Source organism: Chrysochloris asiatica, unplaced genomic scaffold (genome assembly GCF_000296735.1).
Source record: "Chrysochloris asiatica unplaced genomic scaffold, ChrAsi1.0 scaffold00444, whole genome shotgun sequence".
Classification (NCBI taxonomy): Eukaryota; Metazoa; Chordata; class Mammalia; order Afrosoricida; family Chrysochloridae; genus Chrysochloris; species Chrysochloris asiatica.
The window spans coordinates 82,021-96,127 of record NW_006408962.1 but is presented as its reverse complement, the minus strand read 5'-3'; the positions used below and the strand labels follow the sequence as shown (position 1 = coordinate 96,127).

Here is a 14,107-nt window from a genome sequence, read left to right as displayed (position 1 = left end):
TTTGACCTGCTTCACATAAAAGTAATATGATACATCTTTGAGGAAGACCTCTAACAAGATGGATTTTCAACACAGTGACTGTAACAATGGGCTCAAACCTCAGGATGGTCCAGGACCAGGCAGTGTTCCATTCTGTTGTACATAGTTTCTGTATGAATCAGAACCAAATTGATGGCACCTAACAACAAGAACAACAACAACCTGCTTTAGGCAATAAAGGTAAATTTTAAGTTAAGGATTATAAATGTTTCTATGTGGCATAGGCACTCAAATTTTAAAGATTAAGAGAAATTGAGTCTTTCACTAGGCTGTACAAAAGCAGACTGAAACATTTTTCTCCTTCAGAAGATTTGAACCACCAAGCTTTAGCAATCAAGTGTTCAACAGTTTTTTATAGATGCATGAATATATAGAGAGGAAAACAACCACAGAATAGAAAACTTAGAAATAGACTTAATTGCACATTGAAATTAAATGTATGGTAAAAAAAAATACCTCCAAATGACAGGAGGATAAAAGAGCTTTTTAATAAGTGGTTTTGAGATACCTGAACAACCATGTGGATAAAAGATATAACTGCAGTCATTCTTTACCTATTAACTGTAAATATACAAAATGGACCATATATTTTGATTGAATATTAGGGACATGAATTTCTATATGCTCTGAGAGAAAGGAAATAGCTCCTAATAATACCTCCAAATTCAGAAAAATTAAGGGAATATATTTAAAAATTGATTACATACACAAGTTAAAGTGGCAGAAATACAAAAACAAAATTAAAGCATACATGAAAATCTTGGGAACATTTGCAATTTATGAGCACAGACAAAATATTGATGTATTAATGTATAAATAACTACCAATAGTAGAGAATAAAAATTCAACAGCCCTGTATAAAAATGGGTAGCAATATGAATGAATAAAGAAGTGTAAATGATTATTAAGTATGTAAAAAGTGCTCAATAAGAGGATACATGATAAAACAACATTAAGATACCATTTCTCACCTATCATTTGGTAAACTTGTTTCTGATCAGTCAGTAAGTTTGAAATTCCACTGTAGATGAAACTGCAGTGAGGCAGTGCTAGTAGAAATGTGAGCTGACACAACCTCACAGAGGGACAAATAATAATATGTAATGCATATGCATTTCCTAGTCCATCCACAATCCCAGTTCTCAGAGTTTATCCCAAAGGCATAAAACAGACATATGCATAAACCTGTTAAATGCAGCACAATTTTTATTAGCAAAAATACTGGAAATAATTTAAACATCTACAAATAAAATATTGTTTTAATAAAATTTGGCTGCACTCAGTATTGTGCAGAAACATATACTGTGATAAGCTTATATAAAATAAAATCAATCCTCTTCCCTTGGATGAGTATCAGAAAAACTAATCCTTAATGTGCTTTTGCTGGATTTCAACGAGGAAACATTTATTGGTCAGCGTGTTAGCAGAGTTTCTCGGGACTTTAACAAGAGTTCTGAAACTGTTTATTGAAATCTCACTATAATGTGGCTGAAGAGCTCATGCCTCCTATATATGATACAATTGGGTGTCTGAGGCCTATTTGCTCTTTCAGTAAGGATAAGCTGTGGGAGTGGGGGTGGGAGAGGGGGGTGTCTGCACTCACACTTAAGAAATTGACAGCACAAAGTAACCGTTCACTAAATGTGAGCTATTATCTTCAGGATTTTGTAAACAAACTGATGAACAGATAGGTAGAAAGGGTTGTTTACATGATATAACCTGGTTTGATTGCCATTTGTTGTTGTGGTTATGTGCTGTGGAGTCGGTTCTGACTCATAGCGACCCTGCACAGGGTTTCCGAGGCTGTAAATCTTTACCGGAGCTGAAAGCAGACTCTTTCTCCCATGGAACAGCTGGTAGTTTCGAACTGCTGACTTTGAGGTTCGCAGCCCGATTTATAACCACTACGCTACCAGAGCTCCTTTTGATTGCCATTTAGTAGGAGGTAAAATATTATTTGTAATATCTACGATTTATGTGGTATTTCCCTATAATCTCAAATGTCCTATCTTTTGCATTGATATGCTAAATGGGAAGGTTGAAAAAAATAGGAAAGATAAGTTTTCATAAAGAAAACTATGTTTATGAGTACAATCCGACTAGATAAATGTTGTTAATCTGTTAGTAAGTTATGTATACACTGTCAAAAAATCAAATGTGATTTTTATCCTCTCCAAACTTTCCCCCACAGAACTAACCAGATTTAATGAGTCTTGATTGCACCAGAGCCATTCTGAGAAAAAGTTATATAGCTATAGTGAAATAATTTACACATTGTATCATGGAGTCCTGGTGTCATGTTGTAGAAAAAACTCTGGACCTTAAGGTTGAATTGAACAGCAAGGTTGGTGGTTCAAACACACCAGTTGCTCCTTGGAAGCTCTGTACAGGATTGCAGTGAGTCGGGACCGACTTGACGGCACTTAACAATAACAACAACATGCTATGTTTTGTTATTAATATAATATTATAGTCTCCTTCAGAAGCATATAAACTATATTGAGAACTTTTCTTTTGTTAGACCTTTTATTTCATTTGATATTTCAATTGTTAGGACTTCTTTTAAAGTGATGTATCTGACATTGAAATTTAATGTGTCTGGAGTCCTGGTGTGGTTCTGTGGAATAAAGCACTGGAAAGCAAGGTCAGTTTGAACCACAAGGTAGGTTCAAACTCACCAGTAGCTCCTTAGAAACCCTTTACAGGGTAGCTCTGTGCCAGAACCAACTTGATGGCACTTAACAACAACAACAAAAAGAAAATAACCTCTCAAATTCCAATACATCTTTAGGATTTCATGTTGACATAGCTCAGTTTAGACAGGTACCATTTCTCTTTACTGTATTTTTATGCAAATAATACATGTATTATACATTTTTGCCAATTGCGTAACTCCCTTGCACATTATTTTCCTAAGTGTGCTGTGTGGTATATATGTGAGTACACTATTTGCAAAAAATACAATAATTAATTTGGAATATTAGAATAAAATATTGATTCAATATTAGAATAAAATATTGAATCAAGAATAAAATCCCATATACTATTTATACTAATAACTAAGTGTCGTAAAATGGGAAGGCTGGGTTATTTGCTTACTTTCAAATTTTCATCTGAACACTCATAAAATTATTTGTGGAAGAGGCAGGTAGATTGTTTAGAGGTACCATATTGTTAGTTTTTCAGATTTTTGACTCTACATGGCAAATACAACAGTGTTTTAGAAATCAGTGTCAACTGAACTAAAAACCTTTTCTTTGGAACAAAAGAGTTTTAAAACTGAAGTGAAGCAATATGTAATAAAGGAACCATCTGATTATAGCCCAAGGGTAACATGGGCGTTTTTACACCCATATGTTAGATTCTATAAAAGCCCTGGAAACATTTAGTGAGTTGATATACTCACCCCACTGCCACCAATTTGATTCTGACTCGAGCAACCCTGTAAAGCAGAGTAGAACTGCCCCAAAGCTTTTCCAAAACTGTATATCTTTAAAGAAACAGCCAGCCAGCCACTTCTTTCTTCCACAGAGCAACTTCTGGATTCAAGAGTCCTGGTATGGCGCTGAGGGATAATGCACTGGACTGCAAAGTCACTTTGAATTGCAAGATTGGCAGTTCAAGCTCACCAGCTGTTCCTCAGAAACCTTATCCAGTGTAGCTATGGGTCGGAACTGACTCAAAGGTTCTTAACAACAATAGCAACAGCCTTTCAGTTAGCATCCCAGTGCTAATCCATTGTATTGCAAGGGCTCCAAAGGATATTAGTAATTGTCCTCCTGTTCTATACTGGGATCTTAGACAACACAGGGCCATACAAAAGTTGAAACAAAAACAAAATGATCATTGTCCTTTATGCTAAAGTGCTTTTGTTGTTAAGTGCCATCGAGTCACTTATGACTCATAACAACCCTGTATAGGGATTATAGGGAGCAGCTGGTGAGTTTGAAACAATGACCTTGTGGTTAACACTACAGTGCTTACCTACAATGGAGTTCTTGCTTCAAGGAATAATACTTAATCTTGATTTGCCTTCTTTGGAACAGGCATCCACCTATCAAGACAATGGATGTTTCCAATAAGTCAGCTGTGTCTGAATTTGTTTTGCTGGGACTCTCTAATTCCTGGGAGCTACAGATGTTTTTCTTCATGGTATTTTCATTGTTTTATGTGGTTACAATGGTGGGTAACAGTCTCATTGTCATCACAGTTGTAGTTGACTCTCACCTACATTCTCCTATGTATTTCTTGCTTGCCAATCTTTCAGTCATTGATATGTCTCTTGCTTCCTTTGCCACTCCCAAGATGATTACCGACTACCTCACTGGACACAAAACCATCTCTTTTGATGGTTGCATAACCCAGATATTTTTCCTACATCTTTTTACTGGAACTGAGATTATTTTACTCATGGCTATGTCCTTTGACAGGTATATTGCAATATGTAAACCCCTCCGCTATGCCTCAATCATAAGCCCCCAGGTATGTGTGGCTCTTGTGGTGGCTTCCTGGGTTGTGGGAGTCATGCATTCAATGAGCCAGGTCATATTTGCCCTCACATTACCATTCTGTGGTCCCAATAAGGTAGACAGCTTTTTCTGTGATCTTCCTGTGGTGTTCCAATTGGCTTGTATAGATACTAATGTTCTAGGTCTCTTTATGATCTCAACAAGTGGCATAATTGCCTTGTCTTGCTTTATTCTGTTATTTAATTCATATGTTATTGTCTTGATTACTATCAAGCAACATTCTTCTAGAGGATCATCTAAGGCCCTTTCCACCTGCACAGCTCATTTCATTGTTGTCTTCATGTTCTTTGGACCATGCATCTTCATCTACATGTGGCCCCTAAGTAACTTTCTGATAGACAAGATCTTGTCAGTGTTTTATACAATCTTTACTCCTGTTCTGAACCCAATAATATATACCTTGAGGAATCAGGATGTTAAGATAGCCATAAAGAAACTGAAGAACAGATTTCTAAATTCCAACAAGGCAACTCCTCAACATTATTTTTAACTTCTAGATCTAGTAAACTTCTTTTTTTTTTTTTTTTTTTTTAACTTCTTATGCATTGAGTGCCATAGATTTTACATATATAGCATTGGTCCCAGTCCTATGGTAGGCTCTTGCTTGTAGAGCTAACATCAAATTGTAGTTGTCAAGTGTATGTGAGGGCAAAAGGAAAGTGCATTTTGAAGTACTCTCACTTATTCAGTCCAAAAAACATTTAAAATTTTAGAAGAGTGAGTTGAGAGTAACAGTTTCATGCAGATGCAAATTCTAGCTATGAAAAATGGCAGAAGTCATTGTTTCATTAGGAGATTCAATATTAATAATGGTGTAGTGATGTAGGATAAGCACTGGATTGCAAGTTGCGCTAAACCCAAGATCAGCAATTCAAACCCATCAGCTGCTCTCAGAAACCATAGGGTTGCAATGAGTCAGAACCAATTGGAAGGCACTTAACAATAGTAACAACTGGAAAAGAGGAACAAAGAATGAGAAGAGGAAGGGTAAGTAACTAGAGAAATAGGATACCATGACATTTACTCACAGCTAGCTACTGAGTTAATTCAGAGGTGTCTCTAAAGTATGAACAATTAGCAAAATTTCTATAAGCCTCAGGGATTCAATATTGCTGCAGGAGCTCAGTCTCTGGCAAATAGACAATGACTTTTCTATATACATCTCTCAGCCATTATTAAATAACATTTAACCTAATTGTGATTTATTCTATTAAAGGAAAACAAGAATTGTGTTCCATTACAAATGTTGATGAGGTCCAAAGAATGCTTTAATGGAAGAGTCTCCACCGCTAATTCTTAGCTAATAAATGGAGCAATAAAACAATCCTTTTGGTAATGCAGAATCAGTACAGAGGCTGGTGGACTCTACAAATCAGAAAATAGTATGAAATAAATTGCAAAGCAGTACACTTTATTTAATACTGTATTAGCTTAATGCCTGCGGAGTTAGAACCAAATTAAATTTAAAAATATAGCTTATGTTAGTAAGTGACCTTATGGAGAACCTATGTTTCTTTTTCAAATGTTATATTGCTTTACGTTTTGGTTAGACTATTTTTTCACTTTAAATATTTAGAGGTAAAACAAAGAAATTTGTTCTTACTGATGCACTTTCAGTGTACTAATCATGCTTGTGAATATACATACGATTTAAAAAGTTAAATAGGTGATAAAAAGACAGCTAGATCCAATATTTGCTTTATGGCACACAAGCTGTCACTCTTGTCTGTTGTAATTGGAATTACAAGCCTTAAAAGTCATGAGGAATACTTTTGGGTGCCATGTTTGGCAAATCCTTTCTTAAAAATGACACATGTTAAATAATTCATTGTTACTTGACATTAACTAAGTGATATTTATAAAATAAAATGCCTAGTATATGATGCAGAGTCCTGGTATGGAGCTATAGGATAAGTACTAGACTGCTAACCACAAGGTAGGTTGTTCAAACCCACCAGCTGCTCCATGTAAACCCTATACATGCTTGCTATGAGTCAGAACTGATGAATGGCACTAACAGCAAAAACAACAGTATATGATGCATCTTGCAATCATAGTGTTTGATAAATATTGTTATTATTTTCTAGCACTGTTGAATAAGTGGAAACCATGATTGTATATATAGTGCTAATTATTATTGATGAGGGAAAAGTTAAGCAAAGGGCATTCTTAACCTACCATTTTAAGCCAAATGATAAGAAGAATGTATTTATTTTTCTACATCAGTATGAGTTTATGCTTCTTTTGTTTTCCTTTGTTAATGTATTCAACAAATAAGGGAGCTGTTTTTCAGCTTACAGGTATGTGGTATTGTCTTGAAATTTAGGCAGGGATAAAGCTGTCATAATGAAAAAGTCAACAGTATTATCAAGAGAATGAAGTGTGTTCATGTTATAAAAAAAAAAGCACAGTTCTATTTTAAATAATGGGGGCGAGGAGTCCTAGTGTGGTGCTGTGGGTTAATACGTCAGACTGCAAAGCTGTTTGAACTGCAAGGTCGGCGGTTCAAGCTCACTAGCTGCTCCTCAGAAACCTTATACAGGGTCGCTATGGGTTGGAACCAACTAGATGGTGCTTAACAACAACAACAACATTTTGAATAAGGATAAAATGAGCCAGTTTCGTTTGGATGTGCAAACTCCGTCTCTCTGTTTCAGTACATTGTAAATATAGTCAGGATCAAGAACTTCATTTATTTAAAAGACATTTTATTGGTATTTTAGAAATGCCCACAGTAACTGTTACAAATAAAATATTTGAAAATATGTTTAAGAACTCATCTGTGTTTTTGTTTTGGTTTGTTTGCAATATAAAACATAGAATTTTTTGAAAGGGAGGTCATCTCTCTTCAGTATTTTAGTGATGAAATCTGAAACTCAAAAGCATTAGGACAAAAAAACACCCAAAAACCTCAAACTTATAACTGGGCAGCAGACAACTGTACTTGTATAAGGCAAGTCAATAATATGAGTACCTGGACTGATAGCAACACTCTATAGCTGAGACTAAACAAAGACAATGGACAGCCTCTGGAAGACTTCTAGATAGTAACTTCCTCTGTTGACTCACAGGAGGAGTCAATAATCAAGTTGTCTCTCCATATTATATAAGCACTTAACTCTTAATTGGGAGTTATTGGTAAATGTCATCATTATACTTCTTCAGTATGTTGCTGACATATTCTTACTGAGAGCAAATATAGAGCAGTTGTCATTGGCTCAATAATCAGTAGTAAGAATGGTGCCATGTGTCGCCATAGCCTCCAAAGGAAGACACATGTTGGACAAACAGAATCCAGTTAACATAGATAATAATATCAAGTTAAGGATAGCTTTTGATCGTCAGCACTATTTCCAATGACAAAATTTCAGGAGTGCTGAGATATGAAAGAATTATAAGAGTATGTTTACAAGTACCTTTATCATCTTTTAAGTGTTTGGTGAACCATAAAGTTTGATAATACCAAACATGAGCTTTTTGAAAACCTGGGAAAAGTATGGAAACTGAACATTCTTGCAAAATTAAGCAGAATAATTGAGTTTTGTGGTGGTGGTGGTTAAGTCAAACAGCTGGTGGGTTTGAACTACTGAACTTGTGGTTTGCAGTGCAGTGCTGATCATACAGCACCACACCAGGGTAAAAAATAACAATTATTATTATATAAGGTCTAGATGAAAATAGAAAATTGTGAATTACAGTATGTGAAGGGTTTAAATATACGGAATTGCAATAAAAACTTTAAATAATGCATGCTTCCAAAAACATTTGAGGACAATTTCAAAATACTATACAGTGTTATGATGATGAATTTACCATGAAGCTAGTGAAACCTGTATTTCAGATTACCTCCTTTGCATATGTTCTCTAAGTTCCTCAATTAAATCTAAACTTTTTTTTTTTATTATTCTTAATTTTGGTTTTCTTTTTCCTTATCAAGACTTCCTCAGATTATAGAAGTTTAAGACTCTACAGGTTCTAGAACCATCCCTGGGTTTAAGATAAAAGTCATATAATACATTATTTTTTTGCCTGTGCTAAATGCCAGTTCTAATGTTTCTAAGAGGTGTTACCTTGGGAAAGACACTGCTATTAGCCTATGCTTCTGCTTTTGTTAAAGAGACAACAATGGTATCTAAACCATAGATTAAGGAACCCTGATGGCATAGTGTGTTATGCTTTGGACTGCTAACAGCAAAGCCAGCAGTTTGAACTCCTAAACTACTCCATGGGAGAACAATGAGATTTTCTGCTTATGTAAAGATTTACAGTCAGTTATTCAGTAGTGCTAGTGGCTTCCTCCTTCCTTTCTCTGACTCAGCATTCAGTCCTCGTGCTGAATTGCAATGGATCGCCTTTTGGAAAACCAAGTAGGAGTTATAAATGGTCATCACTTCATGAACATTCACCAGTGGGGAGAAATGGTTGAAGTCGATTGTCCTGGAAAGTGCTTTATTAGTGGGCTCAATATAGAAACAAATGAGAAATTCCTGGAAGCAGTATTTGGCAAACATGGATGAATTGCTGAAGTGCTCTTGATGAAAGACCATGAAACCAACAAATCAAGAGGATTTGCTTGTGTTACCTTTGAAAGCCCAGCAGATGCCAAAGATGCAGCCACAGATATAAATGGAAAGTCTTTTTATGATTAAGCTATCAAGGTGGAACAAGCCACTAAACCAACATTTGAAAGTGACAGGCATGGACTCTCACCACCTTCACAAAGCCGAGGCCCACCAAGAGGCCTTAGAGGTGGAAAAGGAAGTAGTGGAGGAACCGTGATATCCCCTTCATAAGGGAGACACATGGATGCTGGTGGCTAGTCCATGAATTTTAACATGAATTCTTCCAGGGGACCACTTGTAGTAAAAAGAGTGGTGGTCAGCCTCCTAAAAGATCAACCTCTTTAAGACCTGTATCATATGAAAGAGATAGTTATGGAGGACCACCAAGAAGAGAATCCCTGTACTCTTGTAGAGATGGGTATCTGTCACCAAGAGATGATGGATATTCCACTAAAGACAATTATTCAAGCAGAGATTAATCAGATTCTCATGTTACAAGAGATTATGCACCACCACCAAGAGATTATACATATCATAATTATGGTCTTTTCCAGTTCACTATCCATCCATAGACTATGGTGATAGAGATGGCTATGGTTGTGATGGTGACTATTCAGACCTACCAAGTGGAGGCTCCTACAGAGATTCCTATGAGTGCTATGGTAACTCATGTAGTTTTCTACCTGTTTGAGGGCCCCCACTGTCTATGCTAGAAACAGTCATTATGATGATTACAGCAAGTCACGTGACGGACATGGTAGAAATTGAGACAGTTATTCAAGCAGTGGAAGTGATCTCTGTTCAAGTGGCTGTGATGGGTTGGCAGATAAGAAAGTGGGTTTCACCCTTCTATAGAAAGGGGATACCCTCCTCCACGTGATTTCTACAGCACTTCAAGTTGTGGAGCACCAAGATGTGGTGGCCGTGGAGGAAGGCTAGAGGGGGAGGCAGAAGCAGAGTCTAAACACAAACAAAAATTTTGACCAAAATCCCTGTTCAAAGAAACAAACAAAAATTGGAAACTATTCTGTCATAACTACCCAAGGACTCTTAAAAGGAAAAATTGTGTTACTTTAAAAAAAAAAAAAAAAAATCCTGTTAAGAACTCCTCCATAATTTTTATGCTTTTGTGAGGAAAAAGTAAAACTGGTTTAATTTTATTTGATTTTCTGACATTGCTTTCAATAAGTAAATGTTAAATGTATAAGACTTGACTTGTGTACTAATGTAATTCTCCTAAGTGTCCCTGAAGGCCTCTTCCTATTCAATTCTTCCCAGTAAATGAGGCAAGCAATACTAGGATCTTCCACAAACATCTAGCCATCTAACATGGAGAGATGAATCATTCTGCCTCTGTAAACAAGCTGGATATTAGAAGGGTGGTTGGGTTTGCTACACTTAAGATTTCAGGGTGTCTTCAAACTGAATCTCAGTGTTCTCAGTGTGCAAAACCTGAGACAGATGCTTAAGTAAGGAAAGTGCTATTCATACAGTAAACCCAAAACAAAAGGATAATGCTGGCCATATATTGCCTTTCTGACATTTCCTGCAAGAGCCTCCTATTCCCCCTACCCCCATTAATACCATTTAAGTGTGTGTTAAATGACTACAGGATACTAAATTAAAAGTTTGGCCAAAACCAACCATGAAGCTGCAAATGATGAAAAAAAAAAAAAAGATGAAAAGTCTCAGAAACTCTGGGAAGCAGTTCTACTCCATCCAATGTTGCTGTTGTTATGTGACGTGTATGTAGTCAGTTCCAGTTCATAATGATTCTGTATAGGGTTTCAAAAGAGTAACTAGAAGGCTTGAACTGTCAATCTTGTGGCTAGCAGTCCAGTGCTTATCCTACAACACCACACTAAGACTCCATTCTGTCTAATGTTGTTGTTATTTTTAACTGTCCTTGATTCTGTTTAGACTCATAGTGATCCAATAGAGGGTTTCCGAGAAGCAGCTGGTGGGTTTGAACTGCCAACTTTGTGATTCACAATCCAGTGCTGATCCACAGTACAACAACAGAAGCCCTATAGGGTCACTATATGTTGAAACTGACTCTCTGGCAGTTGATTTTTTTTTTTTTTTTTTAAACCATAAGGCTGTTTGAGGAATAAAAGATTTAATTTGTATAAGGCATGTAAGTGTGCAATAAATATTCATTACTATGTTTTCTGTCTGAGCATCTTTCTTTTCTATTTTACTTTTTTTGTGATTTGGGAGAAAGTTTACAGAGAAAATTTCCATTCGACAATGCATGCACATTTTGTTTCATGACACTGATTGCAATGCCTATAATGTAACAGCATTCTTACCACTTCCTCCCTGTATTTCCTTTTTCTTTTGACCTTCTTTCCTATCTCTTCCTGCCTTCTGAGTTATACTGTGCAAAAACTGCCTTTTTTGATCATTCCTATCCCCTCTGTACACAGGATTGGAAACATAGACATTGGCTACCTAAAAGGGGGAGGGGGGTGGCTGGGAGGAGCAATGAAGGCATGAAGTGATTGGCTTACAAGTTTTCAAGAGGGAGTTTAGTTTAAGAGTGTGTGGAGGGAAGGCAGAATCACCACTGAGTAGTTTTCATCTTGTCTAGATGGGTCTGGTAAAAGGAGATGGGGATACGATTCTTATGATTTAATACTGAGTAGCTGTTATCATGACTAATTGTGATTGTCACAACTGTAAATGTAGAAGTTTTGTAACATAAAGAGGGGAGTACTTAATTTTACTGTCCAGGAATAGAGAACCCTAGGACCATCAAGGGAGAAGAGCATGAACAGAATGGGGGACCCTATCCAGAGAAGCAGCAACACAAGAAATGGAGGCAGAGATGATGGCATGGAGAGCAGCTGAGGACTCTAGACTTATGGAAAGAGAGGAAATGAATGCTGGCAGCCAGGAGGCAGGCTTGCAGAATGTGCCTTTTGGTTGTTTAAATGATTATGTATTCCTGAGGGTTTTTGTGTACATCCAAAAAAACCAAAACAAAACAAAACAAAACAAAGGGAATAGAAATAAATACTGTTGCATGGTGATGCATGGAGGGGATTGTAATCATTGCATTGAAATGAAATATGATAGGATGAGTTTAAAACCTGTGTTCTCAATTCACAATAAAAACTTTAAAAAAAAAACCTGCCTTTTTTATTTCATCTGGTTGATTGTTCTAAAGTGTACAAACCTCCCTGGTGTTAATGTTCACCTTATAGGCATGTACATTGTTTTAGCTGAAAGTTGAACCACAGGAATTCATCCAGCTGCAGACTTGAAGGGTGACAGGATCAAGTCTCAGAGGTTCTACCAGTCTTTCTCAGACAATACGCCTTGTCTATTTTCTGATTTTGAGTTTTGTTTGTGGTATATTTCTAAGGAACACGGCACTTCTCTTGAGCTGGCAATTAATTTGTTTAATTAGAAAGTAAGATTTTATCATTAGAAACACCTATACTGCACATGTATATAAAAATTAATGTGTATCAGGATTAATTTGGAAAATTAAAAGTAATTTCCTCTAAAAAATTACATTGGATCACTGGTGTGGATTGAATTATTCCCCTAAAATACATGTTGGAATTCTAACCCCTGCACCAGTAGATATAACCATATTTAAGAATAAGGTTTTCTTTGTTATATTTGCAATGTTAATGAGGCCATATCAGTGTTGAATGTGTTATAAACATTATCACTTCTGAGTTATAAGGAATAACATAGATACAGAGACAAGAAAGCACAAATAAGAGAAGATGCCAAATGAAGATCTCCAAGGAGCCAAGGATAGTCAGCAATTAGAATTTGGAATAGACAAAGAAAGACCTTCCCCTAGAGCCACAATCTGAATTCTTTCCTCCTGAACTGCGAGAAAAGAAATTTCTGTGCTTTAAATTTACCCACTTGTGGTATTTCTGTTACAGAGGCACTAGGAAACTAAACCATTCTCACATTAATTCAATCTTTTTTCTAGAAACTTTCCCTGCCCTCAGAGTTCTTACCCTGTGCATAATTTGGGTCAAGCAAGAGAAATTTTAAACAGTTACTTAATCAGGATATGATCGTTTATTTAAAATTATAGATTTTTTTAAATTGATGTATTGACTTTAGGATAGATTTTCACCATAATTTGGGTCATCGTAAGAAAGTTGTGAGAGGCTCCAAATTATTAAGGTGATATGGTGCTGCAGGATAAACACTTCACCAAAGCTCAGCAGTTCAAACTCACCAGCCATTCCTCGGCAACCCTATACAGGGTTGCTATGGGTCAGAACTGACTTGACAGCACTTAACAACAGCATGTGTATTAATAGTTAGATCCTGAAACAACGTGGTTGCTGGATTCTGTTGCCAAATGGAAGAAGTTCTTGTCAGGTGCCATCATTTGACTATTTGGATGTACTGTAGAGGTTTTCAAACTAGAAAGATAGCTCATTGAGTTTTTAGACAAAATGGTTAAAGTGACATTGTTAATCTTGAAGAGAGGGAACTGCAGCACTGCAGTGTCCTTCTCTACCTGTTTCATTTTAAACCTCCTTATATAGGCTTGATACTTTGCTGAATACAATAAGAAAACCACTTATTTTTCACATACATTTTTGCTAAATCCGGTCTTAAAATGATTAAAGAAAAAACGTGATTTAAATGATACTTTATTAAGTTTTCAGGCTTAAAATATTCAAATAGATTCACATATATATCATCTGAACAAAATGGATGATGATTTTTTTTTAGTACTTTGCAGTTATTTGGGATTGTCGTTGAAGATCAGGCCTTTACAGAGAGTAGTAACTTGATATTATTTTGTTTGGTGACTTTTTAAATTTTATTTTATTTTATTTTTAAGTTTTTATTGTGGATTGAGTGAAGGTTTACAGGGCATATCATCAGTTTTACATTCAACAAATCATACAACTTGTTTCATCACAATGATTACAATCCCCTCCATGTACCATCAGTTAACAGTATTTCTCTCTACTCACTTTGGCT

At 36.1% G+C, this 14,107-nt stretch overlaps 1 protein-coding gene across 1 annotated transcript; it reads left to right on the top strand.

The window, feature by feature from the left end:
- The first annotated feature begins 4,087 nt into the window (after nucleotides 1–4,087).
- Nucleotides 4,088–5,058, top strand: LOC102817998 (olfactory receptor 4K2-like). The gene has a single exon (XM_006877149.1). It carries the CDS (start codon nucleotides 4,105–4,107, stop codon nucleotides 5,056–5,058), a length of 954 nt encoding a protein of 317 aa, XP_006877211.1. The 5' UTR covers nucleotides 4,088–4,104.
- Nucleotides 5,059–14,107: the final 9,049 nt, after the last annotated feature.

Excerpts from the sequence above, each read along its gene's own strand:
- LOC102817998 (XM_006877149.1), top strand. The coding sequence starts at position 4,105 with ATGGATGTTTCCAATAAGTCAGCTGTGTCTGAATTTGTTTTGCTGGGA.